This window comes from Coturnix japonica, chromosome 10 (genome assembly GCF_001577835.2).
Source record: "Coturnix japonica isolate 7356 chromosome 10, Coturnix japonica 2.1, whole genome shotgun sequence".
In the NCBI taxonomy this organism is placed as follows: Eukaryota; Metazoa; Chordata; class Aves; order Galliformes; family Phasianidae; genus Coturnix; species Coturnix japonica.
In genome coordinates this window covers 2,979,844-3,004,848 of record NC_029525.1, presented here as the reverse complement: position 1 = coordinate 3,004,848, position 25,005 = coordinate 2,979,844, and the positions used below count along the sequence as shown (strand labels likewise).

General features: G+C 43.3%; 3 protein-coding genes across 10 annotated transcripts in view; 1 reads left to right on the top strand and 2 right to left on the bottom strand.

Annotated features, from left to right (window-relative positions):
- Nucleotides 1-4,010, bottom strand: part of CIB2 (calcium and integrin binding family member 2) — a 32,437-nt gene extending 28,427 nt beyond the window's left edge. The window contains exon 1 of the mRNA XM_015872504.2: nucleotides 3,891-4,010. Within this exon, the coding sequence (XP_015727990.1) occupies nucleotides 3,891-3,941 (51 nt within the window). The 5' untranslated portion in view covers nucleotides 3,942-4,010. The remainder of the gene's footprint in view (nucleotides 1-3,890) is intronic.
- Nucleotides 3,947-17,691, top strand: IDH3A (isocitrate dehydrogenase (NAD(+)) 3 catalytic subunit alpha). Of its 2 annotated transcripts, none has more exons than XM_015872502.2 (11): nucleotides 3,947-4,369; nucleotides 7,108-7,170; nucleotides 8,708-8,791; nucleotides 10,078-10,192; nucleotides 10,728-10,915; nucleotides 11,189-11,322; nucleotides 11,963-12,065; nucleotides 12,150-12,214; nucleotides 13,446-13,530; nucleotides 13,987-14,139; nucleotides 16,044-17,691. In XM_015872502.2, the coding sequence occupies exons 1-11, from the start codon at nucleotides 3,962-3,964 to the stop codon at nucleotides 16,125-16,127; spliced, it is 1,482 nt and encodes a 493-aa protein (XP_015727988.2). In that variant the 5' UTR covers nucleotides 3,947-3,961; the 3' UTR covers nucleotides 16,128-17,691. The 2 variants fall into 2 exon arrangements, with proteins under 2 accessions (XP_015727988.2, XP_015727989.1); XM_015872503.1 differs by lacking the exon at nucleotides 3,947-4,369 and adding an exon at nucleotides 5,779-5,918 and having other exon boundaries at nucleotides 16,044-17,690.
- Nucleotides 16,701-25,005, bottom strand: part of ACSBG1 (acyl-CoA synthetase bubblegum family member 1) — a 33,296-nt gene continuing 24,991 nt past the window's right edge. For 6 of the 7 annotated variants that reach the window (XM_015872488.2, XM_015872482.2, XM_015872484.2 and 3 more), the window contains 6 exons: nucleotides 24,795-24,976; nucleotides 24,086-24,319; nucleotides 23,401-23,618; nucleotides 20,715-20,854; nucleotides 19,886-20,132; nucleotides 16,701-18,872 (listed from right to left, as the gene is read on the bottom strand). In XM_015872488.2, coding sequence (XP_015727974.1) covers nucleotides 18,796-18,872; nucleotides 19,886-20,132; nucleotides 20,715-20,854; nucleotides 23,401-23,618; nucleotides 24,086-24,319; nucleotides 24,795-24,976 — 1,098 coding nt within the window. In that variant the 3' untranslated portion in view covers nucleotides 16,701-18,795. The remainder of the gene's footprint in view (nucleotides 18,873-19,885; nucleotides 20,133-20,714; nucleotides 20,855-23,400; nucleotides 23,619-24,085; nucleotides 24,320-24,794; nucleotides 24,977-25,005) is intronic. The other variant, XM_015872483.2, reaches the window with a different exon arrangement.

The window sequence follows — 25,005 nt, the reverse complement described above, 5'->3', positions numbered from 1 at the left end:
AGCTCATTTCTTACAGAGAAGGGGAATGTCAGCAAGGGAGAGAAGAAAAACTGAAAGACAGAATTGAATGAGAATACAGCAATACTCCAGCGTGCAGAGATATTTCTTGCACCTATTAAATGCTTATTTCTCCTTTACAACAATACATGTATAATAAGTCAATTACATGCATAATTACATGAGGGCAGGCTTATCCTGATCTGGCAACAGCTGTATCAGAAAGCTTTATAAGCAAATAAGTGCAGCTAAACAGACCTAGCAAAACAAAAGTCAGTCCCCGTTTGACAGGCTCAAACAAACACTGATAAAACAAACCACTGACCAACAGGCACTTGGAAACCAGCCTCAGGCCCACACAGATGACTCCCTTCCTGCTGTCCTCCTGAGCAGCTTGTAAGAAATGAGGGGTGCTGAATGCTGTGCTTCAAATATTAACACTGTACAGGGATATTGCAGAGGTTTCATTTGGAAAATCCCAAATGATCCTTAGCACAAAAGGACTCTGTGTCTGAGAACACTTCGATTGAAACACCAGGAAAACAGCACTGTATTCAAAAATCCAAAGTGAAAAGGTGCCATATAAAATGCCATGAGTTTTCATGTAGTAGATGGACAACTACATGAATGTATGTAAGGAAAAAGTCAGCATCAGTGTCTGCATTTGTCTTCTTGTATGAACTTCTGTTTTAAGAAAATACTGGTTACAGCTGACAGTAAGAACAACAGTGGAGATTCTAACATTCTCTTTCCTTCTTAGCACATATATCTTTTGCCTACATGCAACAAACCCCTGCAGCCCCCAGTGAGTTTCAGCAGGTTGAACCTGCAGCTGTGAGCAGCAGCGTGGGGCACTGGAGTGAAAGCAGCCAGACATCAGAAAGTACTGACAAAGAAACAGACTGTCAGCAAATGCAATTTTGCTCAATCCATAGATGCAGCAAACAGTAACCTGAAACCAGAATGGGGCTTCAGGATGATTTCCAAAAGCCTTCCTTCATTACCGTGCTGCTGGAAGTTTGAACATTAACAGCAATACTTTATCAAAGGGAGAAGTGCTTTTAGCAGAGCATCCTGGATGTGCTGGCTGTGCTTTTTGCACTCTTGCCCCCTAAATTGCACGTTTTCATCACAGATCCTGACTGAGGCAAGCACAGTTTTCAGAAAAGCAGCAGATACCTTTGTGACTTAATTTCAACTTATATAAGACACTTCTGTACATCTAACATACCCGACTCCAGCTGGTGTTGCACATTCCTCATGAAGCATAGCCTGGTCCCACCCTGACGTGTGCTTTAATAGAAGGAAAAGGTTGGCTGTGTGATAGGCAAATCTTGTGGCAACGAGCACAGCGATTATTTCCTGACTGCAGCTCACTGTGCTACTGCCTCGGGATAACCGGGATACACACCACCCTGCTCTGGTGCTGCATGGAATGGCAGACAGGAAACAACCTGGCAATTAACAAATGCAAAGATGATGGACTTTATAGAATAAAGAGTATTATCTGAAATAAAATAGTTGTGTCCTATATTCTCTAAGTTCTGCCTATTATGGGAACAATTAGAACTGAATTCATATCAAATTCAGAGCACTTATTGAAACAAGCACAGTGAAAGCAGTGAGACTGCTCCAGGAACAATCAGGCCGAAACCCAAGCACAGCCCGGAGGCATTTCCTGTTCAGTTTAATCGTGTTACTCATGCAGTGCACTGAGGCCAATCTATGGCCCTGCTATTGCTTTCTTCTAATGCCCTCATTTCCCACTGCTTCAAGCATCCCCACCGCAGCACCACTCACACTTAAATTCTCGGTTCACTACTTTTCTCATTATGGAACTTGGCACCCAGAAGTTGTCCTGAGCACAATTCTCACAAGCTTCATTTTGAAGTGTCATTTGATTGCAAGAAGCCTTCCCTGCTAACACGAACCTTTTCTCTACCCAGACCTCGGGGAGATTTTGCATTTTATGTTGGAAACAAAAACACCAGAACAGTCAAGTGCTCCATGGGCACATGAAGCAGAAACCATCGTCTGGCACGGCTAACTTGGTGATGAGGTGAATCTCTAAGAGAAAACCAATGCTAAATTGCTAAAGCCCAGCTCCTTATATTTCCCTGAAGTTTTACTAAGCTTATGCAAATGTAAAGTCTCTGTTACGCTGCAAGTTTATAAATGGGCATTTCTGAAAATGTTAGATGAAATATGGTTCTTTTATCTCATCAATAACACACTGTTGGCCTGAAATCAATGTATGCTTGCTCCTCATGCATGTGATCTTGCTACAGCTTAACCTTCACCCCTGACATATAAAGCTGCTTACATGTGAACTTACTCTATGAGAAGCAAACTAACTTCTCGCTTTTCCATCCTCCTATTACCTATTAGAAGCAGCTCTGGTGACAGAAGCTCTTAAAACATAACCTATAAGGAAAAAGGACCTCTCTACTAAAGTAACATTCAGGTGCTATAAAGCCAGAGTAACTCACGTTCAAAAGACATTAATGGTGCAGGTTTATTTATCCATATATGCTTGGCTGTGCACTGGGGTACCAGCATGCACAATGACTGTAGCAAAGCATGTTTTACTCCTCGTAGTGAGCTGCAAGTCCTCCTGTGACAGGGAAAGGCACCAGCCTCACCACTGTGAGGCTCTGAGATCAATTACCCAGCATTAGGCCAGGCAGGGGCTGCACAAGCCATTAGAGGAAGGCAATTTCTGGATGAAGAGGACTGAATTAGGGATGACATTTCGGCTCTTGCATTTGCCAGTTTATGTCAAGAAGATAACATTAATTGCATTTAGATTTTGTTTTGTTTCGCTGCAGTTGGGTTCTGTTCTGTGTTCACTTTTGCAGACAGCAGGACGACTGACAGTAGTATTTCACAGGTCTGTGATTCCCCTTTTGCCTATCCAGCAAGGATGTAAAAAACAGCCTTTGGGGATCTTTGACAGCCAAGCCTAAAAGCAGCGCCTTGAAGTAACATATTACAGCGACAGACTGCTGGTGGGGGTGAGCTATGTGACGGTGGAAATGAAAGCAGCTCCATATTCATGCTTCATATAATGACAGCAAGAACGGCACACGTATGAATCCCTGTTACCAACAGGGCTAGGAATTTAATAAGAGCTTAATATGGAATTTAATACAAATTTAAGGTATGCTTATTGTCACCCCTGGATAACATTTGATATCATGCTCAGCTCAGCACATACCCCCAGACCGACCCTATGTGAATAAATCCCTACACCTGTGAAAAGCCCATGGTAGCACTAACTGCAAACAAATCAGCATTTAAAATCACAGTTCCTAATTCAGGGGTAGAAGTCGAGGTTCATGAAGGTGAACATAAAGGGATTTACTCCTGCATGCCCTGAATCCATCCCTTGATTATCAGGAGACATTAAAGGCTGACTTCTTGAACTGCTAATTCTGCCTGTATTTATCACATAATGGATCAGAAAGCGACGCAAGCAGAGCCCTGCCTGCACCCTGGAGCAGACATTCACCTGCCTCCTCCTCCAGCAGCTTTCTATCATCTGCTGCCTGCCTGCTGTAAACAGAAACTCGTTCCAGGTGTGCACTGTGAGCACAGCATTTCTCAGACCACAACAGTAACATCTGGACCGTGCTAAAACGTGACTAACACAGGGAATTAAGACGGGGCAGCGAATGGGTTACGGGTTAAAAATAAAGGTTCTTGATGCACTTTCCCTTCTTTAGGAAATGCTGGGTACAACGATGACGGCAGCAAACTGCCCTGCCGAGCTGCTCAGCAACGTTTCCCAGCCCAGACGTGAGGGATCTGACTGCTCTCCTACAGCGAAGGGAACGAGACCGGTTACAGGGCATTAACCACCCTTAGAACACAAGGCACATGAGGCGTCTTACCTGGTAGGCGTCCAGCTGCTCATCGGTGAATATCGTCTGCTTGTTCCCCATCTTAGAAGGATTCTTCCTTTATGCAGACGCATCCCATAGGAAGCGGCCGGGCTGCTCCGTGCCGCGGGCGCCGCCGTAATGCCGAACCCCGCATTGAAACGCTGCGGGCTGAGCTCGGCCGAGGAGGAGGCGAGCCGGACCAGGACAGCGCTCCGACGGGCGCCGCTCAGCAGCGCTGCGCTCACGGCCGGGCGGCAGCAGAAGGCAGCGCTGCCATCCTCCGTCAGGGGCTGCTGCTGCTCCACACGGACGCGCGGGGCTCGCACGGCTCACAGCGTTACGAACGTCCCGCCCCGCAGCTGCTCCGCATCACACGCATCACACCGCCACCACCCTGCAGAGCCCGGCACCGCAGCGTGATGAGCACATGTACAGAGATAGAGAACGGGAGCCAAAGGGCGGCAGAGGGCGGGCAGCGCCACAGCGAGGTACGGCACTACACGGTGAGGAACGGCACCACACGGTGAGGTACGGCACCATACGGTGAGGAACGGCACCACACGGTGAGGAACGGCACCACACGGTGAGGTACGGCACCATACGGCGAGGTACGGCACCACACGGTGAGGTACGGCACCATACGGCGAGGTACGGCACCACACGGCGAGGTACGGCACCACACGGTGAGGTACGGCACCACACGGTGAGGTACGGCACCACACGGCGAGGTACGGCACCATACGGCGAGGTACGGCACCATACGGCGAGGTACGGCACCATACGGCGAGGTACGGCACCATACGGCGAGGTACGGCACCACACGGTGAGGTACGGCACCACACGGCGAGGTACGGCACCGCACGGGGAGGTACGGCACCGCACGGGGAGGTACGGCACCACACGGCGAGGTACGGCACCGCACGGTGAGGTACGGCACCATACGGCGAGGTACGGCACCATACGGCGAGGTACGGCACCACACGGTGAGGTACGGCACCACACGGTGAGGTACGGCACCACACGGGGAGGTACGGCACCACACGGCGAGGTACGGCACCACACGGCGAGGTACGGCACCATACGGTGAGGTACGGCACCACACGGTGAGGTACGGCACAACAACGGTGAGGTACGGCACCACACGGAGTGAGGTACGGCACGCATACAGTGAGGTACGGCACCACAACGGTGAGGTAACGGCACCATACGTGAGCGTGGCACATACGGTGAGGTACGGCACCACAGCGTGAGGGTACGGCACCAATACGGTGAGGTACGGCACCACACGGTGAGGTACGGCACCACACGGCGAGGTACGGCACCATACAGTGAGGTACGGCACCATACAGTGAGGTACGGCACCACGCTGCGGGCTGAGCGACACCGCCCGACCTGCGCTTCTTCACCCGCTCCGTTTACATTTAGCACCGATTGCTTTAATTCAACAGCTGAGCATTAAGCAATATTTACTCCCGGCAGCAGATCGATGTGTCTCTGTGTACACAGGCCGGCTCTGACCCCACGCTATCGGTGCCGGCTCCATCGCCTCGCACCCCGCTCCGAGCGCTGCAGGCACAGCACAGCTCAGCTCAGCTCCTGTCTCTCTTCACTGAATAACGGGCTCGGCGCGAACCGCGCGCGCACAGCTCGGAGCGCGGCGCATGCGCCCTAATGCTCGGCTCACCCCCCGTGGAGAACACGGCGCATGCGCAGCTGTGCCGAGCGGTCGGACGCGGCGCTGCTCTCAGCCGCACGGCCCCGTTCTGCACGCGGACGCCGCGCTGCTCCGTGCCGCTCCGCCCTGCAGCGCTGCCGTGTCCCGCCCGTCGCGGTGCGGGGCTCACACTGTGCGGACCCCGCAGCACAGCGCAGCGCAGCACAGCACACACAGCGCGGGGCGGTGCCGCCGTTCCCGTGGGCGGGGCGGTTCTGCAGCGCGCGGCCGCCCGGTGCCGGTTCCGGTCCGTCGGTGCCCGCGGTCGTTGCTGGGTCTGAGCAGCCGGTCCCGCCATGGCCGCAGCCGCGTGGCTGCCCGCGGTAGGTGCCGCGCGGTGCCGGTCCCGCTCGGGGTGCGGGGATGGCGGTGGCCGCGTGACCTTGGCGGCGCGGTGCGGGGCTCGGGGCCGCTCGGAGCGGGGCGCGGCAGCGGCCTCCCGTTGTGGCGCTGCTTGTCGCCGCGGGTTAAACCCGCCGTCGTTTTGCCGTTACGGAGCTTCCTGGGGTTAAACCCGCCCCGATCGGACGCGGCCCGGGCCTGCCGCGGGGCCTCCGCCACGCGCCGATCGCGAGCGGCTCGGGCAGGCCGCGCTCACACGCTGCGCCGCCGCGGCGGTTCCGGGCTGTGCGGTCACATCCCGCGGCCTCGTCCCGCCGCAGCAACACCCTGAGCGCGGGGCTACCGGCTGCGCGCCGCCGCGCCCGTGGCGGTGACCTTGTGGGGCCGCACCTTGTGGGGCCGGAGCCGCGCGCGGCTCGTGTCCCTTGGCGTGCCGTAATGCCGTAATGCCTTAATGCTATAATGCATTAATGCCCCGAGCCGGCAGTGCCCGCAGCCCCGGGGCGCTGTTACCGAAAGGCGGAGGTGGCAGCTTGGTGCTGGGGGCGAACCGCCCTCCTGCCTGTGCAGGGCTCTGCCCGCACGGTGGGACGCCCCGAGCGCAGCAGGGGTCGATGTGTGCGCTGCTGGGCGGGCTGGGATCATCACTGCAGCGCTGAGTGCTGCCTGTCGTACAGCCTTGAAACGCTGTTTTTAAACCTGCCGAGCATACAGAGGGCTGCAGCCCCGGACAAACAGTCTTAAATAAAGGCAAGGGCCAGTTCCAATGGGAGAACTTCCACTGGTGGGACTCAGCTTTGCAAACGTGTCCTGAAAGCTGTGGATGTGCTGTCCATGCAGCTGTTATGGAAGCAAACGTCTCCCTTTGCTTTCCCACCCTGTGTGTGCTGTCTCCTCAGCCAGAGCCGCTGCTGGGGCTGACTGTGCTGCCCGGCCTGGAATTGGCTGTCCTCAGCTCACCTTGTGCTAAGAATACCCCGCGGTATCACACAGCAGCTCCCCAGCAGCTTGGCAAAGCCGGAGTTACTCTGTTTCATTTTAATTTGCTCCTAGTTTAAAGCAGGAAACTGAAAGGGATACCATTTTGGAAGCGCCATTTGTGTGGCATTGAACTGTTTGAAGATCCATTGGTGTAACAAGACAGTATCTTCTTGTTTTATGTTCCTGCAGGTTTCTCGACTGCTGGGTGCTTTCAAAAACCACAAACAGGTGACCAGAAGCTTTAGTAGTGCTGTGAGTATGATGGCCATCTTTTCGTCTTTTAAGAAGTTTCTCAAGAAAAACATAAGGCCTGAATAAGTGAACGTTCCTACCTTTAATGCCAAGCTGCATTTACTGCGGTTAATGACTTTGCTAATAAAAAGGCTGTAGAAGAAACCAGATGTGTCACAAAACATGGATGTGAGCTTCTGAAACTTCTGCTCATTCTGAAATGGGCAAATGTGGGCAAATGAGATTGTTGAGAAGCTTCTCGTTCTCTTTCACAGACATTCTGCTAAGCAATAGGTTTCCTTTAAATCCTGCTGCTTTTAGAGCACCTCGCAGCTACGGTTCTGCCTTTTCATGGCCCTCTTTGCTGTATTCCAAGTGCTGCTGTACGTGCTTTAGCACTGTGGGTGCCTGAGGTCCCTGCAGGCCTTTCTTTCTTCAGTGAAGGTGGCCTTGAAAACTGCAGTGGTGGAAGCAGAGCTGGGCACTGCTGTGTGCACCCTGAGGCAGGACTAAAGGAGGAGCTGTGGCTTTTAATTCTAGGTTCTGTAAAACCACTTGTGGAAAGACACTGAAGTGAAGGTTGTGTCTCATACAGCACAATAAGATGTAGGCGAGGCTCCTGATCTGCTTGTACCACATTTTACTGCATCAGGTGAACCCTTCTCTGCTGCAGGTGTAGTTCTGTGCTGTGGAGCAGGAACCAATCCTGCATTCCACCAGTTACCTGCTTGCTTAGTAGCTGTGATCTCTTACCTGAAGCTCTGTTTCTTTAGCTTTGCACAGTAAAATTCTTCGGCTCTGATTAGTGGAAACAAAACAGTTCAGATACACTGAAATCCTGAGCATTCCCACAGGAGAAGGCTGGGCACACAGCTCGTTGCTTGATTTGAACTGGGGTTTGGCAAGTAATGCTGTAGGCCTGTTTGTGTACAACAGGCAGCTTCCTTCCCCTGCTGCTCAGTCACCCTGAGCTCTGCAATTTAGTTCATGTGAGGATGGTAAAAGAAGCAAGATTGAGAATGTTACGGGAAGAAAATAATCTGACATTATGAAAAATTGGCCTGAGATTTTGTTGAGAACCTTTAGAGAAGATAGACCTGGTATTTTTGTTCTTTGGGGTTTTTTTTTAAGCTTTTCATAAATGAAATCTTTTGCAGTGTGGGTCAGTATTACACAGCATGCAGATAGTATGGGAGATGTGTGGATGCAGAGCCATGAGTAGGTAGTGTTGTCTCCTCCCCATTTTTCATGAAGAAGGCACTCTGAGATCACTTATTTCAAGCAGTGCTGAGCAGGAAGCTGCTTTTCAGGTTAAACAACATGCTTTGAAACAAAAACAGCAAGCAGATTTTAGACAGTTCTCTCAAAGTGTTTGCACCTCCCTTTGAAAGCAAGCGAGTCACTCTTGCTTCTGCCCACTGCTGCTATTCTTCATAGTCATTTCTGGTAGCTCAAACTTTCTTTTTCTAGTAGTAACATAGTTCCTGCAACACATGGGAATGTTTCCTACATGGAACACAACATTCATTCCTTTTACTACTGATGCTTCCTTACTCAGGTACAAACAGTGACTTTAATCCCAGGAGATGGCATAGGACCTGAGATTTCTGCTGCTGTCATGAAGATCTTTGATGCTGCCAAAGTAAGTCACGTTTGTCTTGCCGTGAGCATTGTAGCTTTAACTACAGCAACAAATGTTTATAAGTGTTTTCTCTCTAACAAGATAGAGTCACGTTTAAGCTGCTGATACTTTTTGGCAATCCAGAGGGTCAGAAGACAGGGCTGCAGTATCACAGCAGTGTCTGAAACTGTTCGTTGGAGGGGAGGGAGGAGTCCAGAGCAAATGTTGCATTTAACTGCTGGAAATGTCAACTGAGTGTATCATGTGAAGGCATGTTGTTGGCACCGCTGTCCTGAGTGACCAGCAGAAAAATGGTCTTTCATCCACTGTAACTTCTCAGCGCAGATCAAAGCACTTGTGAAGGGGACTGCCTTATTGTTAGAAAACTAATGGCAATTATTCTGTTGTACCACATTCATCTCTGTGACATGAGAACTACATCTGTGCAAAGAGGGCTGTGTTTCTGTGTATCCAAGGAAGTTTGCAAGAATGTGTCCAGTTTGCTTGGGAGAAAATGTAGTTCTTCAGGAAGAAATATTGTCAAATTGTTCCCCTTCAGTAACAGTATCAAAGCACACACACTTTATCTTACAACTGTCCATGGTAGGTTTGTAAAAGGTTTGGTTCCTATGGAATCAAAAAGAAGCTTTGTAATGGCTTTGGCTGTCCCCGGGGAGACAGGTTGGGGGTTCAGTAATGTAAAACCTCTGCATACAAGTGCACGTTTGCAGTTCTTACTCTGATTTGTTTGTTTGTAGGGCGTTTTGCTACTACATTATGCTTGGACTTGTTTCAGTTGCTTATGAACAACCTTAAATCTTTTCCACTGCGGCCCTTCCTGACAGACAGGGGGTAGTGAATGCAAATCCAGAAAGCACTGCAGACCGTGTGCAGATTTCCATTTGGATAACAGGTGGATCTGCTGTGCAACCTTCCGTGCAGTTTGGAAGATCAGTTCTCAATGAGTTCAGTTTCTAAAGGTCTTGTGTCTCTTGTCAGGAGGAATGTGACAGCTGTAGCAGGTGGAAGAAAGCAGTGTGTAAACACAGTCCTAATGCTGTCTGTGTGCCATGGCAGGGAGGTGTCTTGTGGTGCTTGACTTTGTGCTGATATAATATTGCTCATACCATTTCATTTCAATCATTTACACTTTAAAAGTCATCTTTATATTTAAGCATCTCGTACTTACTGTCACTCACCAGAAGATGTTTAGGAAGGCTCAAACCTAATCCCTTTTTATGAAAGGGGAATTAAAACTGGGAGCAAAAGCCATGAGACTGAAGTTAACACAGAGCAAATGTGTTTAGGTTCCTATTCAGTGGGAAGAAAGGAACGTTACAGCTATCCAAGGACCAGGAGGAAAGTGGATGATCCCTCCAGATGCCAAAGAATCCATGGATAAAAACAAAATGGGATTAAAAGGTATTTTGTGGGTTAATACATTGACATTAAATATTGGTTTTTTAAGGGTGACTTTGGTTTGAATCCGAAGTCTTTCCTCAGTATCACAAAAGGTGGCTAATTATGGAGGACAGCCTATTGAGCAATCTTCTGTAATCTCTGCAATCTCTGTCATTTGTGTCAAAGCTGCAACTGTCACTGACGTTAGGAAATATGTTACTAAATATCAGCGTTGGATCTGATACAGTATGCTTGTCCAAGGCAGTTGATACATAACAGTGTGCGATAGTTAAGTTCCAGTGAACAGTATCTTCGTTTGCTGTTTGTGCTGAAAACCTTTTGTTAAAAGCTCCTGTTTCATGTAAAATGAAGGCCACGATTTGGCCCTAGAACAGCTGATGAATATCACTGTGTGGAATTCCCGTGGCATTTATCATTGGGGTTACGTAAGAATTTGCAGTTCCTCTCTCACAGCGCCACCTGGTGCTTCAACTGTGATACTTATAAAGTGGTTTTTATAATCTCTTTTATATATTTATATATTTTTTTCCTTCAGGGCCTTTAAAAACCCCAATTGCTGCAGGGCACCCATCAATGAATCTGCTGCTGCGTAAAACCTTTGACCTCTATGCAAACGTCCGTCCCTGCGTCTCGATTGAAGGGTACAAAACCCCTTACACAGACGTAAATATTGTCACAATACGGGAGAACACAGAAGGTGAATACAGTGGAATCGAGCACGTGGTAAGTTGCTGGGAGTGTTTCTGGCAGAGTTTCTGGGTTTTTTTAACTAGAACTTTGCTCATCTCAGTTGCTTGGCACCGAGAGGCTGAGCAGTGGGGTTTTTGTTGGTTTTTAAGTTAATTCCCCATAATAAAGGCCCTGTATTGTAGCGTGTGTTGTGGATACGGCCTCACTCAGAATCCTGCGAGTTTGTTGGTCAGAACATTGTTCAAAACTATTGATTTGCACAAATAAGCTTCCACTTCTCCCAGTAATGCTGCTGTTGTCTTTCAGATTGTTGAAGGCGTTGTGCAAAGCATCAAGCTAATCACAGAGGAAGCTAGCAAGCGCATTGCAGAGTTTGCTTTTGAGTATGCTAGAAATAATCAGAGAAGCCATGTTACTGCTGTGCACAAGGCAAACATTATGTATGTTGACATTTCTTTTAAAGAACGAGTAGTAATGTACTTTTAATGATAAACTGCTTTTAGATTTTCTTCAGATGTCTAATGTGTGAATGCTAATGGGAGTAACATGGACAACACCGACCTTGTCTTGACAGGGCTGCAGTCACTGCGTGCTAATGCTCCTGTTACTAACTCTGTGGCAGTGCTGTGACCATCTCCCAAAAACTCTTATTTAAAAATTATTTAAATATTATTATATATATATATATAAAATATATATTAAATCTTATTTAAAAATAATCATAACATTGGAAAAATAGCTGATGTCTTTACAGCTGCCGTAGCACTTCACTGACAACTAATCCACGCTGTGTGTGATAGTTTGCATCAGCACCTGCATCAACTCAGTGCATTTACTTCTTCAGTAAACAAACGAGTCAGTTGGGAGCAGTAGTTTAACCATCGTGCATTAATTCCTGCAGCACCTTAGGGGCAGATTAAAAAGGCGTAACTTCTGTCTGCAATAGATTAAAAGGATTAATAGTTGTAACTAGGTTTTGGCAGTCTGTATTTTTGCTATTTAATCCTGTTGCACGTGGTTCTGTTTATCTGAACATCACTCGCTTTATGATAACTGCAGTATTCTTCCACTTAATTGCAGGAGAATGTCTGATGGGCTTTTCTTGAGAAAATGCAGGGAAGCAGCAGAAAACTGTAAAGATATAAAATTTAATGAAATGTATCTGGATACTGTGTGTCTGAATGTGAGTATCTATTGGTTTTCATTGCGGATATATTTTATTGTTCAGTTTACATTTTAACTTTAATGCAAATATACTTCTTTCTAGATGGTTCAGGATCCTTCGCAATTCGATGTGCTTGTTATGCCTAACTTGTATGGTGACATCCTCAGGTAGGAAGACCTCAATTTTAACTAGCCCAGCTCGTATAACACTGTTAGTTTCCAGACAGTTATTTGGGTTACATGCTGGCCAGATGAATGACTATTTTCTCCCTCCAGAGTATAAAACTTCACAAATGAGTCTCTCAAAATGATAGGAAGCAATGGTGTTGTCACAGTACAGTCATTCATATGTTGTTGGGGGGGAATTATGCTGACAGCATTCCTCTTAGTAAAAGGGAGTTTTTGCTGGTGGAGGCTGAGAGTTATTGCAATAGGGCTGGGTGGAGGATATATTATTCCAGAAGTGTGAAGAAGTTAATGGTTCAAATTGTAATACAGAGTGCTTGGATGGATAACGGGGAAAAAAACTTGCTACTTGTCAGCACTGAAGTAGATTGGGTAAGATGACTGTGGAGCCACCACACTTAGAGTGAACTAACCATATAATGAAAAGATTTTGAAGACTGAAATGCATAGCCTTTCAGTGTCCTACCATTGTTTGGGTAACTCCTTTCTGCTTTTTAGTCTTCCATTAGCTAACTCGTAGACAGTCAAATGGTGGGCTAAAAATGTAGATGTGAGAGCTTTATCGGTTCTTTCAGCTTTGAGAGGACAGTATAAAAACTATGGGCACGGTTCATTTGTCTTTCCCCCTTTTACTTTTGAGGAAACCAAATGCAAATTCCTTATGTCTGACCATCTATTGATGTCAGAATTATGACTTATGGGCTGTTCACTAAAGAGATGGGTAAAGCCAGCATTGTGCCACTTGGAATGTCTCTTAAGTCACACACAATAATCTTTACCAGGAATTCTTTCACCTGAGCAATTTTTTCCCATCATTTTTAGAAGGATTTTATATACATAAAGGGTTGTGTGGCCCTTTCAAGGGAAGTAAGACTTAGATATGTATAGGGTACGCCATGTCGGAATTTTGTCTGGTTCTTGAGTTCTAGAGGTATTCTGTGCTTTTGGTACCTTCTCTTGTGCCTGTGTCTTAATTATGGTATTCTGTTTAGAATCTCCATTTCTCTGTATTGAAATGTGTCCTGTTAGTAGTTCTGCAGATTTTCAGATGTCCCAGCAGTGTAAGTGGCTAACAGCAACTGTTCTTCCTCAGTGTTATTCCTGTTGGTAGTTAGAGTAGGTTACTGTCGCAGTAAAGTGAGAAACAAAGATGACTTAATGCAGTGCTGAGGGGCAACTACGTGGAAAAACATAAGGATTTTTTTTTTTCCAGTGACTTGTGTGCTGGATTGATTGGCGGCCTTGGAGTAACACCAAGTGGAAACATTGGTGCTAACGGAGTTGCAATTTTTGAATCGGTAAGTCTTCTTATTCAAGATCAGGTAGTAATAACTACTTTGTCTCCACTTGGGAATCCAAAACCTTATCGAAGATGCACAGCGTAGCTATTAAAGAGTAGCTTCTCTGTAAAGCTATGTTTTACTGCAAAGACTTTGAAATTTTACTCAAAGAGAATAAAGCACGTGTTACATATAAGTTTTTGCAGGGGCTTTTATTAGCACTTTCACCCTTTTCTTAAACACTTCATGAAATGGAATTTAAGAGGCACAACTGAGAGGTACTAGCTGAACTAGTTCCCCTTTTCTAATGCTTTTGGACTGAATTGTTCCACACTTTCCTATCTCCTTTCCATTATCATATCACCGCTAAGTAAGTTCCATTTCAGCATGCTTGCGCATGAGGATTATGTTTCAAATGTCCTCTGTTAATCAACATATTAACTTTGTAACAGACAGGTTCACTTTTATTTCTAGGTTCATGGAACAGCACCCGATATTGCAGGAAAAGACATGGCAAATCCTACTGCCCTTCTCCTGAGTGCTGTCATGATGCTGCGCCACATGGGACTACACAAGCATGCCGCAAAAATTGAGACAGCTTGCTTTAATACAATTAAAGATGGAAAGGTAATATAAGAGCATAAAATTGATTCAAATCATACTCTATTGTAACAAAAATTAACTTAGAACATTAATGCTAAAAGAAAAGATGCCCTGCTTTGCTGGCCTGAATCACGTGAGCAGTACTGCTGCTGTTCTCTGTTGTAATGTTACCTCTGGTGGTATTAAGTTTGCCCTCTTCAGCAACAGGAACACCCTGTAGCTCTTCTCCTGTCTCAGTTTCCACAGCTCTAAAAGCTAGAACTGCATCTCTGTTTTCCATGAAAGGGATTAGAGAGCTGAGTAAGTAGTGGTATTTCCCTTGTGAAGTTTATAGTGCATTTACAATAAAATCAAGACCTTAGAGTGAAGGACAATCATTTGCCTTATGCAGACTTAATCACTCACATCAATTCTGACTCTTAATACTTCTGCTCCTGCTTTTCAGGTCACTTCTTTTATTCTTTCCTCCTATTTATCTTGGCTCCTTTTTTATCACAAATAACAGTTATGGGCAAAATGAGATCCAGCGTTTACTTTTTCCCTTAGCATTGTGTGCAGTTTCCCTTAGGGAGTACCTGCCTGCAGATTCAAGACTCAGATAGTATTGGTGGGGGGGAAGGAGTTGTGCTCTGAAACCTGACCTGAATTTCGGCTTGTAATGCTATTGGTGGAAGTTAAAGTAGTTGAGTTTTCCAAAATATAATTGGAAAGATTCTGATTATTGCCCTTAAGGGAGATTAGCATTTAGCTGCTGTAATTATCTGGGGTGCAGGCATATGAAGCTGCTTTGTAATTTGAAAGGAACAAGCATGCTTAAACAAAAAGCTGTCATTATTTCACAAGTGGTCTGCTTACAGCTATCTTGCTGTGTGTAGGAGCCAGTTTAAAAAAAACAAACAAACCACTAAACTTACAAGTGAATAGAGAGATGCTTCTGTACAGTTCCCATTTACAGCTCTGGAAATGAAATCTTCCATCTGCAGGTTAGTAATTCTACAGAAGATAACAGCACAAGTTGTGTGACATGGCTACTTGTTTACTAGTTGCTTACCATGTTATGATTCCATGCTCTCAAGGGAGAGAATCTTATTAAATTGAAAAAAGCATAATGCACTTAAAAATGACAAGTTCCTAAAATTGTAACCTTTGTTGCCTTCCATGCTTGCCCTTTCTTTCCTTCTTCCCTGCCCCAAGCTGTTTAATTAAGATCTGCACGGACGTGATATAAGGGGAAAAACTAATGATTTTAAAATTACCTCTTGAAACTGCTTTTCTCCCTCTAGCTTGGGCAAACAACATTGACTACTTCCATTTCTTTTCATTTTACTGTCCTCACGCTGCCAGATAGGAGTTGTACTTAATGAAGAAAGTTTAACTACCTGTTTTTCAATCCCTTAACTCAACTAAGCAAACTTGGAAACTGTTAATATGCAACGTTTCAAGAGCTGTGTGTGTGTGCTTTTCCTGTGTGGGTTTCCTTTGAAAAACATATACCCCAAAGCATTACTGAATGACACTCTCTTAATTAGTTGGCACCGTACTGAGTCATCCTGTATGAATTTTACTTCCGAAGGACAGACTTCTTAGGGAAAACTTAAGTCCATAACTCTTAAGTACGTTATGATATGGCCAAGAGACTTTGGATAGCTTTGTCCAAACTCACTTCTTTGGGTAGTTAAATGACATAAAATCTCACTGAGATCTGAACACTCAGGTGACAAAGCTCAATGTTCCTACTCATTTTTCCCTACCTGCCTCATTTGAATTGTTGTTGTTGATGAAGGCGATGCAGAATGCAAAGAAACTCAGACTTGATGTATTCCAGCTCACCTATATCCAACACCTATACAAAACATACACATAGGATTGTACAGTGGTATAACTGGTTCCATTAACCATTTCAGTGATTGCATTTTTTCTTCCTTCAGGCCTTGACAAAAGACTTGGGTGGTAATGCCAAGTGTTCAGAGTTCACAGAAGAGATCTGCAGGAGAGTACGGGACACAGACTAAACTTCTCTTTTGATTCGTATTAACTCTGGAAAGATGCATCACAAACACACAGTATGTAACCTGGTATCCATATGCGTATATTTTGCTCATCTCTTAAGAGAGCAAAATTTATAGGGAAGGCCTCTTCATTAATAAATTTAGTCCCCATGGCTACAGATGATGCTTGTGCCTGCTTTCAGTGGACTTTAAGTGCTCTGTCTTATTTATTTGTTTCTACCTGGTAAGCATTTTTATGTAAGAGAAGTATTTTTTGCCACTGTAACTGTCTACCGTTTGCTGTTTCAACTGATGGTTTTTATTTTTCACAAAGAAAAATTATGTGAATATAATGTAACCAGAACTAGTGAATTGCTACAGCACCTTAATGCTTAGAGCCTACGTTATTGGTCTTACTGAAATGTAAAGGACAGGCTTTTGGCCTAACAAGAGCACAAGATAAACCTTATAAAAAGAAACGGGTATAAACTGTTTTAAAATAGCAATTTTGTGTTAAAAGCAATGAAAGAACACTTCTAGGTGCTCTGTTGACTGATGGAATACAGCTTTGTTTTCAAAGGACATGGAAAAAAGAAATACAAAATCTTAGAGATTTATTTATGTATATGGGGGGAAAAAAAAAGACATCAAAACAGCTAGATGTGAGAACTGATATTAACAAAAGTATTTTTCAAATCTCTATCAAAATTGTTCTTACAGGTTTTCCTCTCTGAAATGCAGCTTAATTTACAGGCGAGTTGTAATGAGAGAAAATTGGAAAAAAACTCATTTCTGCTCTGTATTAAGAAGGGAAGTTATTAACTTCAGCAGTTTATACAAAATATTTCATGGCTTCTGCTGGATTGCTTTTTGTGTTAGACTTTGTTTTTATGAAGCCTGCTTGGTGTGTCTCACTGCCCTGATTTTACGCTATAAAGTCTGAATGTAATGTAGCCCTAATGGAATGAAGACAGATTGAAGGTCTGGCTCTGGTGCCTATGTTCCAGAAATACATTTCATCCCTATTCAAGGAATCAGAGACTTCTTTCTTCTCCTGCTTCCTACGCCTGATAAGCACCAAAGCACCTCTTTTTTTCCCCCTCCTTTCTTCATCACATGCAGGTGATCATGAGCCGTTTTGACCTGGATTTCTTAAGGGTATGCTCCCGTTAGTATATCCTTCAAGAAAATGCACATTTGTAAAACTCATGGCTAACGCAGCTTTTTACCTACTGCCAGAGCCAGGTGTCTTAAAGCTTAGTTGTATTTATAGGTATTATGCCTCTTCATTGCTTTATACAGAGGTTGTTTGGGCTGGTTATTTCAGAATCAAAACTATTTTGAATTATGTCTTCTAGCAGAACTCTATGAAGTAAGCAACCCAGCTTTTTTGTACAGCCTAACAACGTGTTGGAGGAGGGACAGTAAGCTTTATTTCTTGTGCTCTCTGCTTTTAGTGAATAGGGTACCATTTCCTTGTGTGTTTCACAAGCTGCTGCTTCCTTGTTTCCTCTAGATTAATCTTAAGATCTTCTGCAGTACCATTACGCACAAAATGGGGAAAAAAATAAACTTTTTGAAGCCCTACTGTTTGTTGTCTTGATAATCCTAGGCTCCTACTTTGTCTGATGCATTCAGCTGATTACTGATACTTGCAACAAATTCTGAAGTCTATAGGATGCTTAAGACGGATCATCAAACTTTCATTGAAATGATATTCTTCTCTGCATTGTTGGTTGGTTTAAATCAAGAAGGATGGCTGCAGACTCTCTAGTTGTTACCCATTGTAACTGCCACCACTGACTTAACTATCAGCAGCCCTTTTAACCCTTCATATAACAAGACTTATATTTTCTAAGAGAAAGAAGAGATGTTCTGTTTTGTGAGCAGTAGTACAACATTATTATTGAAACATGCAAGTAGAGTTGCAATACTTATGCTTAAAAATGTGCTGTAAAAACACTTAAGAAGTTTCTGTTCTAAATTGTGCTTTAAGGTGAGAGCTCCCATAATACCTACAATGTATCTTTCCATTTTCAGGAACTGTTTTCCCAACTTTGAATGTTTGGTTTTAGGAGAAATAGTAATGGTTACTTCAACGTGGATTTAAGAAACAGTGACCTGCTGCTTTCAGAAAAGTGTCTGAAGTGTAGCTGGTATAGAAGTGGAGGAGGGCTTCAAAATGCTGGGCTAGTGAACAGAAATACACTTTTCCCTAGGAGGGAGTAAAACAGGCCTTGGACTTTTTATTATTGTTATTTTTAAAACTAAGCAGCTTTATATCCAGAGAGGTTTAACCATTTTACTAAACAAGTACTGCTAACTACTCATTTACCAAAGTACCACATGAGCTCCAGGCAACCTCCTGCAGAACAAACAAATTATACAGCCAGATCACTGTTTTTTCTGTTTCAGTCTAGAGAATTTATATTCACTTCACACAACCTATGAGGATATCATTAATCTTGTCCATTTAGGGCATAATGTAAAAGCTCTATTAGAAAATGGGCACGCTGTACAGAACAGGACAAACTATCAGGTGAGTACTGGGATTAACTAAATTAACAGCAGTTTTCAGTGCGTGATTCAACAGACTACAAAATATAGACAAGCATAAGTCTTCCTTATTGATTTTGATTAGGAAATACTTCCTGTAGCTTACAAATCTCTTACTGCTCCGATGAAAGGCCTCTTACTCTTCATAGAAGGAGTCCACTTCATTTTTGTATTTCTTAAGCACAGTGAACCGTTTTAACTTCATGGTGGGACCTTAAGAGAAGAAGTTAATCACAAAAGCAGAAATAGAAACAAGAATTCCTACCCTGTTTAAGCTTTGGCTTTTCTGCTAAAGAGCCTTTGTTTGGAAGAACACCTACTTGGTTAGTTTAGATCTCTGCTAAAAGTGAGAAGCAGTTGTGGCACGTGGTTGCCTTTTTGTAATCATTAGCACTTCAAAAGCAGCTATAAATAAGCAGGTGATTATTAACTACTACTGTTTTTATTTGTTCCTATTAAAAGGCTCGTGGTTTTCAAGTCTTTGAAATAGTTCCCCATTTACTCAGCGAGGCAGCTAACATGGCTGTGGGCTCTTCCATCAATCATTCATTTAGTCCTTTTTTTTAATTGCTGTTAATGATCACTTTTCAGTACTATTACTAGAAGTTATTAACACTTTAATAAAAATGCATTAAAAATTAATTAGAATTGCATAATTACCCAAAGCAATCTCAAACTTAGCTACAGTGTTGTATTCACTTAAATGACCACACAGTTCTACATATGTGTAGATAGAAGAAACTTCAGGTCCTGTATTCTGTAAATGCTCAACTTTCCTTCCTTCAATCCAGTGATCATACACAGAATTTGACAAATAGAACTATAGTTGGATACTTACAAATCAGCAGCCCCTCTACCATGTGTACACCTTAAGTATAAATCATAGAATCATTTGAGTTGGAAGGGACCCTTAAAGGCCATCTAATCCAACTTCCCTGCAATGAACAGGGACACTTACAGCTCCATCAGGTGCTCAGAGCCCCACAGCCTGATGCTGGGTATCTCCAAGGACAGAGTATCCACCACCCCTGTGGGCAACCTGCACCTCACCACAATTACTGTAAAAAACTTTCCTTATGTCCAACCTAAATCTCCCCCCTTTAGTTTGAGACCATTTCCTATTGTCCTGTCTCAGCAGCCCCTGCTAAAGAGTCTGTCCCCCTTCCTTCTTTTAGCCCCCCTTTAGATACTGAAAGACTGCTTTAAGAAAAAGCAGCAAATCTTACCTAGTTCTCCACCAGAAATAGAAAAGTCTCTTGGCAGCACTATCCATTTTTGAATGCAATGAACCCTATTAGTGGCATTCATGTTGACTTTGTTGATTCCCTCCTGAATGGCCTGGTAGATCGCCTGATCCCTTGTAGCTACAATCTCTGATACTGTAGTGGCTTTACTACCCATCTTCTGGCAGAAATCTCTGGCTTGTTCAGTGAGGATGTCAGTGGGATCCGATGTATCTGGGTCCAGGACGCTCTAAAATATCAGATGAAGATAATCATCAAATGCTTACTCCTACGAGGCATTATTAAATGATTATTTGATAAGGTTCTCCCTGGCTGTTAAGAATAAAAGCAGCCTAGTATCAACAACCAAACATTCTAATAAGCCTGAAAAAGCAGAAACCTCTACAGCTGACAGTACTTAGTTTTCTTTCTGCATAGCTATCAAATACAAACACTTCTGACTTATACACAGATAACGTGAACAGGCCAACAACACATCAATTAAAGTCCGTTCAGCAACCTTAAATTCCTACCAGCTTTCCCAGATTAGTCCATTGTTGTAGGGGGACACTGAACTACTGTGATACAACGTAAATAGCTCGAGTCAGAAGCACTGTGTGAAGTTAGAACTTTTAAATATAAAATGTTTAGCCAATCACCTAATCATAAGATCAGACCATCACAATTTGGCCTGTAGTTACCACACATTGTTTTCTTGAAATAACGCCTTTGCATTTAATTCTTGGTCTTCCTTCTAACAGTTCAGAACCCTTTTCATTTTGTTAGGTACTGGTGTGTAGTTTCACTGAAATCAGTATTAAAACTGGTATACCTTTAGGGTCAGCAACATGGACAAAAATTTCTTTTTATCTCCAATCACCATGGCGTTACTAACAATTGGCAGTTCTTTTTTAACAGCATCTTCAATTGGAATGGGAGGCACATTTTCACCTCCAGCTGTAATAATCAAATCTAGACCAAAAGAGAAAGAAAGGCTATTACTTGAAATCTAATTTCAAAGAGCAGGCTAATTCCTGGATGGCTCTAACTTTCTTACTTTTATATGCAGGAAACAATACTTTTCAAAGGGAAGCAAGCCTATTTTAGGTTATCAGTCCGATTGCCTTCAAAACAACAGTTGTAGATATTGATGCTTTCCAAGGATGTGCTTAAAATGTTCATTTTTCCCTCTATATAACACATTTACCCCCATGTACACACACACAGTGTGAGTTTTAAATAGCATAATGTCTTCCATGTAATCCACTAACAGGTTAACGTAAGGATGTTGCATATATACACTGGATATTGCACTGCATATACACATGTTGTATAATGTGGACTTTTTCTTTGAACAATCATCTCTTCCAGACTAACATAAGACTCGCTCCAATTCGCCATTAACTCACTGAAAAGCAGTTCGTGGTTCTCATCATGATCAAAGCTAATTCTCAGTGCCACCAAGAGGGGTCAGACAAAAACAAGTTAATAGCTTAGGAAAGCTGCACAGAAGCAACAGAGATAGAAGAGGAGCGTAATGAGGAATAGGTGAGATTTTAGAGACAGATTTCAGGGTGGAAGCAGTCATTCCTGCCCCACTTTTGACATGAATTAGTATTTTTAAGATTTGTAAACAATAATAGTGATACTAACTTTACTGATAGGGGAATATTCAAATTCTTTTCAAATGCATTAATTCTGAATATATATAATTATTGAAATCATTGTGAAATTGAGAATTACCTAAGCAAATTCCAACTCTGTTTTCACTACACTGGTGGATTCTCACTGCCCTCAAATAATGATCTTGGCAGCAGTTGAGTATGCTTCAAAAATAATGCAGACCAATGGCAGACCAGTCCTGTGTGTAATAATCCAACTTACTGTACATATTAAGGAATGGGCTGGTTCCTCTTAATCCTCTTGGTTCCCTTGTCAGCATAAAAGAATGTAGATGTAATCAAGGAAATATGGCACCCTTTCAGCACTTACACATTTAGTCCTTAGCATCTACTGCTCCGTAAGGAGCAACTATGAGAAATAACTTCCAACCTACACTCACCATTCTGGTATGGAGTAGGCACTCATTTCACAATTATGAATGTTATTTCTTTCCCTGGTTAACGCAGTGCATGCATCTGAGGAAGCACGCATAGTGTTTCTAGGGTAAGAGGCTTCTGTCAAACCAGAAAAATACAACAAAGTTGTTGCATGCTTGGGTATGTTTGGACTTCTAGGAGGTTGTTTTACTTTATTTTCCTCTTCTTTTTGTCTTACCCAGATTTTAGTCTTAGATCTTTCACAAGCTCCATGACACTTCATTTTTCAGTCTGAAATGTCAGCTTTGTCACTGTAAAAACTTTTTGCCTACAGATACTCCCTGTCTGAGCTCCTCTGGCAGTGTCTGTGTTTCGCAGCTTCTTTCTATCTCAAATACCAAGAAGCAATTTCTATTGTTTCATGCTTAATCATAAAGAACCAAAGGAAGAAGTCCTGCTTCAGTTACTAGAAGAGAAGCTCCTCTACTACCTTCTATTGCATTTACCTTATTTAGACATTAAAACTAACAGTAAACTGGACAGATGGTTCTTTTATCTCAGGCGATCTTCCTAACCTGGAAGTAGAGTAACAGCTGTTAGTCAAGGAAAATGTGAGTGCAACAAAAATATTAGGGCAGAAGGAGGCTAGGAGGTGCTAAATTAAGCAAAACTGAATCAGATAAGAAAGCAAATTAAAATTCAGGTAACTGTGTTTGGTGCAGCCTATTAATAGTACTTAGTTAAGTCCTGGTGCCTAATAGGACACCATGTTACTCTATGACAAATTAATTCCCCCATGTCATCCCCTTAGTGATTCATCATACATTCTGTGATGGCAGTTACTCAGTTTTTAGATCTCGAGTTTACACATCTATGACAAATCTCACTCTATAAGCACTTATTTTGAGAAAGAACTTCAAGTAACCAATGACCAGTTTTAGTCATGTGAGACTTAAAGCTATGCACTGTAATAGCACCTAAGTTTATTGTCCCGTGCTCTCAAATTTTAATAGTATTCTCTGTAAACATATCACAAAAAGCAGAGGAAACTAGCTCTGACCTACAGCAATAGCTGTGACATAACAGAGTTGTCTGCTGTTATCATTTAAACATTCTAGTGTGTAATTAAGAGCAAGATTCAGAGGGAGACTGGACAGGATCATTAAAATCAAAAGAAAACACACTAAACCTGCATGATAATTTTATATTACTTGATATTATTGATCACAAATAAAGGTCTGGGAGATGGACAGCCTCACTATAGGAACTGAGGTATCTCCACCTATTAAAAACCAGAAGGAAACCTTCCCTAAAAGGGGAACACCATGGTTTCCTCATCAGAAAGCTTATTTTACTTTCTGCTAGGTTAATGTAGCTGTGATTAGAAGACAGTCACTAATTGAAACGTGCCACATCTGATATATGACTGAACAGTGCTTGATAGTCATTATAAATGTGATGCAAGATTTTGCTCATTACCTTTAATTCTTCCAGTGACATAGAGAAAGCCATCCTTGTCTAGTTTTCCTAAATCTCCAGAATGCAGCCACCCATCCTCATCAAAGGCTTCTTTTGTTTTGTCTTCCATGTTTAAATAACCCATGAAAACAGTCCTTCCCCAGAAACAGATTTCTCCATTGCCCTCTGTATCTTCATTCACTAATTTCACACTGCAGCCAGGTACTGGTTTACCACAGCTATTGGGGAAGAGCAGGAAAACACATAAGGAGAACTGAAATACTTGATGTTGATAGGATATCTACAATACCAACTCCCCGAACCTATCAAGACACAAGCAGTAGTAAGTAACATCCTGCTTTAACTGTTTGAAAGGAATAAAATAACAGCTTACTGGAGCTAACACAGTAGAATATGTAGGCACTTTTTAGCTGTGTATCTTCCTCATGCTTCTTGCTTTTTCCCCTCTCTGTATTTTTGAGGTTTTGTTTTGAAAGTTATCCTACCATAGGTCAGAGCTATACTACACATCCCATTTAGTAACTGACCTGCAGAAAATGCTGTAGATCATTTTCATTGCACCTGACTTGGCATGCTATGGAGGCAACACGTTCACTTTTTGACTTCAAAGCAGTAACATCTTTGCTGAACTCAGTAGTATGCTTCTCAAAGATATAACAACATATAATAATAACTATAAAGTTACCTGTGCTGCCTGTAGTTATACGGCCCTGAGAGGCAATGTGGGCCTGTGGTCTCGCTCATGCCATAGGCTTCATACAAGGTGATGTTCAGACCCAAGAAAAAATACAGTGTTTCTGTATTGAGAGGAGCAGCGCCACAGAAGTGCTTCTGACAGCTAGAAAAACCCAGAGCACTGCGTATTTTAGCAAGCACCAAGTAGTCTGCTAGCCTTGTCCAGAACTGTTTCAAGTCACTGCTGAGTAGAATACAAGAAACGGGAAGAAACAGTAAGTTGGATGAAGCCATACATTGCAAGTGAACACCAACTCTTATAGCTTCTGAATACTACTAATTCAGAAAGCATCTACAAGACCATATTGCAAGAGACAAAGCTTTTGTACTCCTGATTCTTCATCAGTTAAAAGAATCTCTGAGAACCAATACCACTAAAAATCAGAAATTTGCAAGACTCTTCCAACAAGCTGAAAGATCACTTCAACTCCCAGAAGGCCAAAAGTCAGGCAATACATTCTCAGGGAAGATGGAGGTTGGTTTTACAATTAGCCTCCTGTAATTGATAACTACACCTTCCCTCTTGCATTGTATTTGCTCTGTTGCTAAGTCAAATATTACTTATTTACATGCAGAGAGTATCATTGATGCTTGAGAGCTTATTACAAGCAGACAGCTTCATTCAGGATGCTGGAGACCTTTCTCATTATAATACATACCTGCTCGAGCAGTTCAGGTTTCTCTCTAAGCTGACTGACATAGCCCATGACAGCATTTTCTTCTTCACAAATCCTGACTGAGCAGAAGCATCCTTTAATTTCTCCATGATTTTCTCCCACACTCGGGGAACTCCCATGTGAGATGTTGGTTGCACTTCTTTTAGTGTGTTGATCAAACTGCCCTGTTAAAATCATTAAATCCATTTCAAAA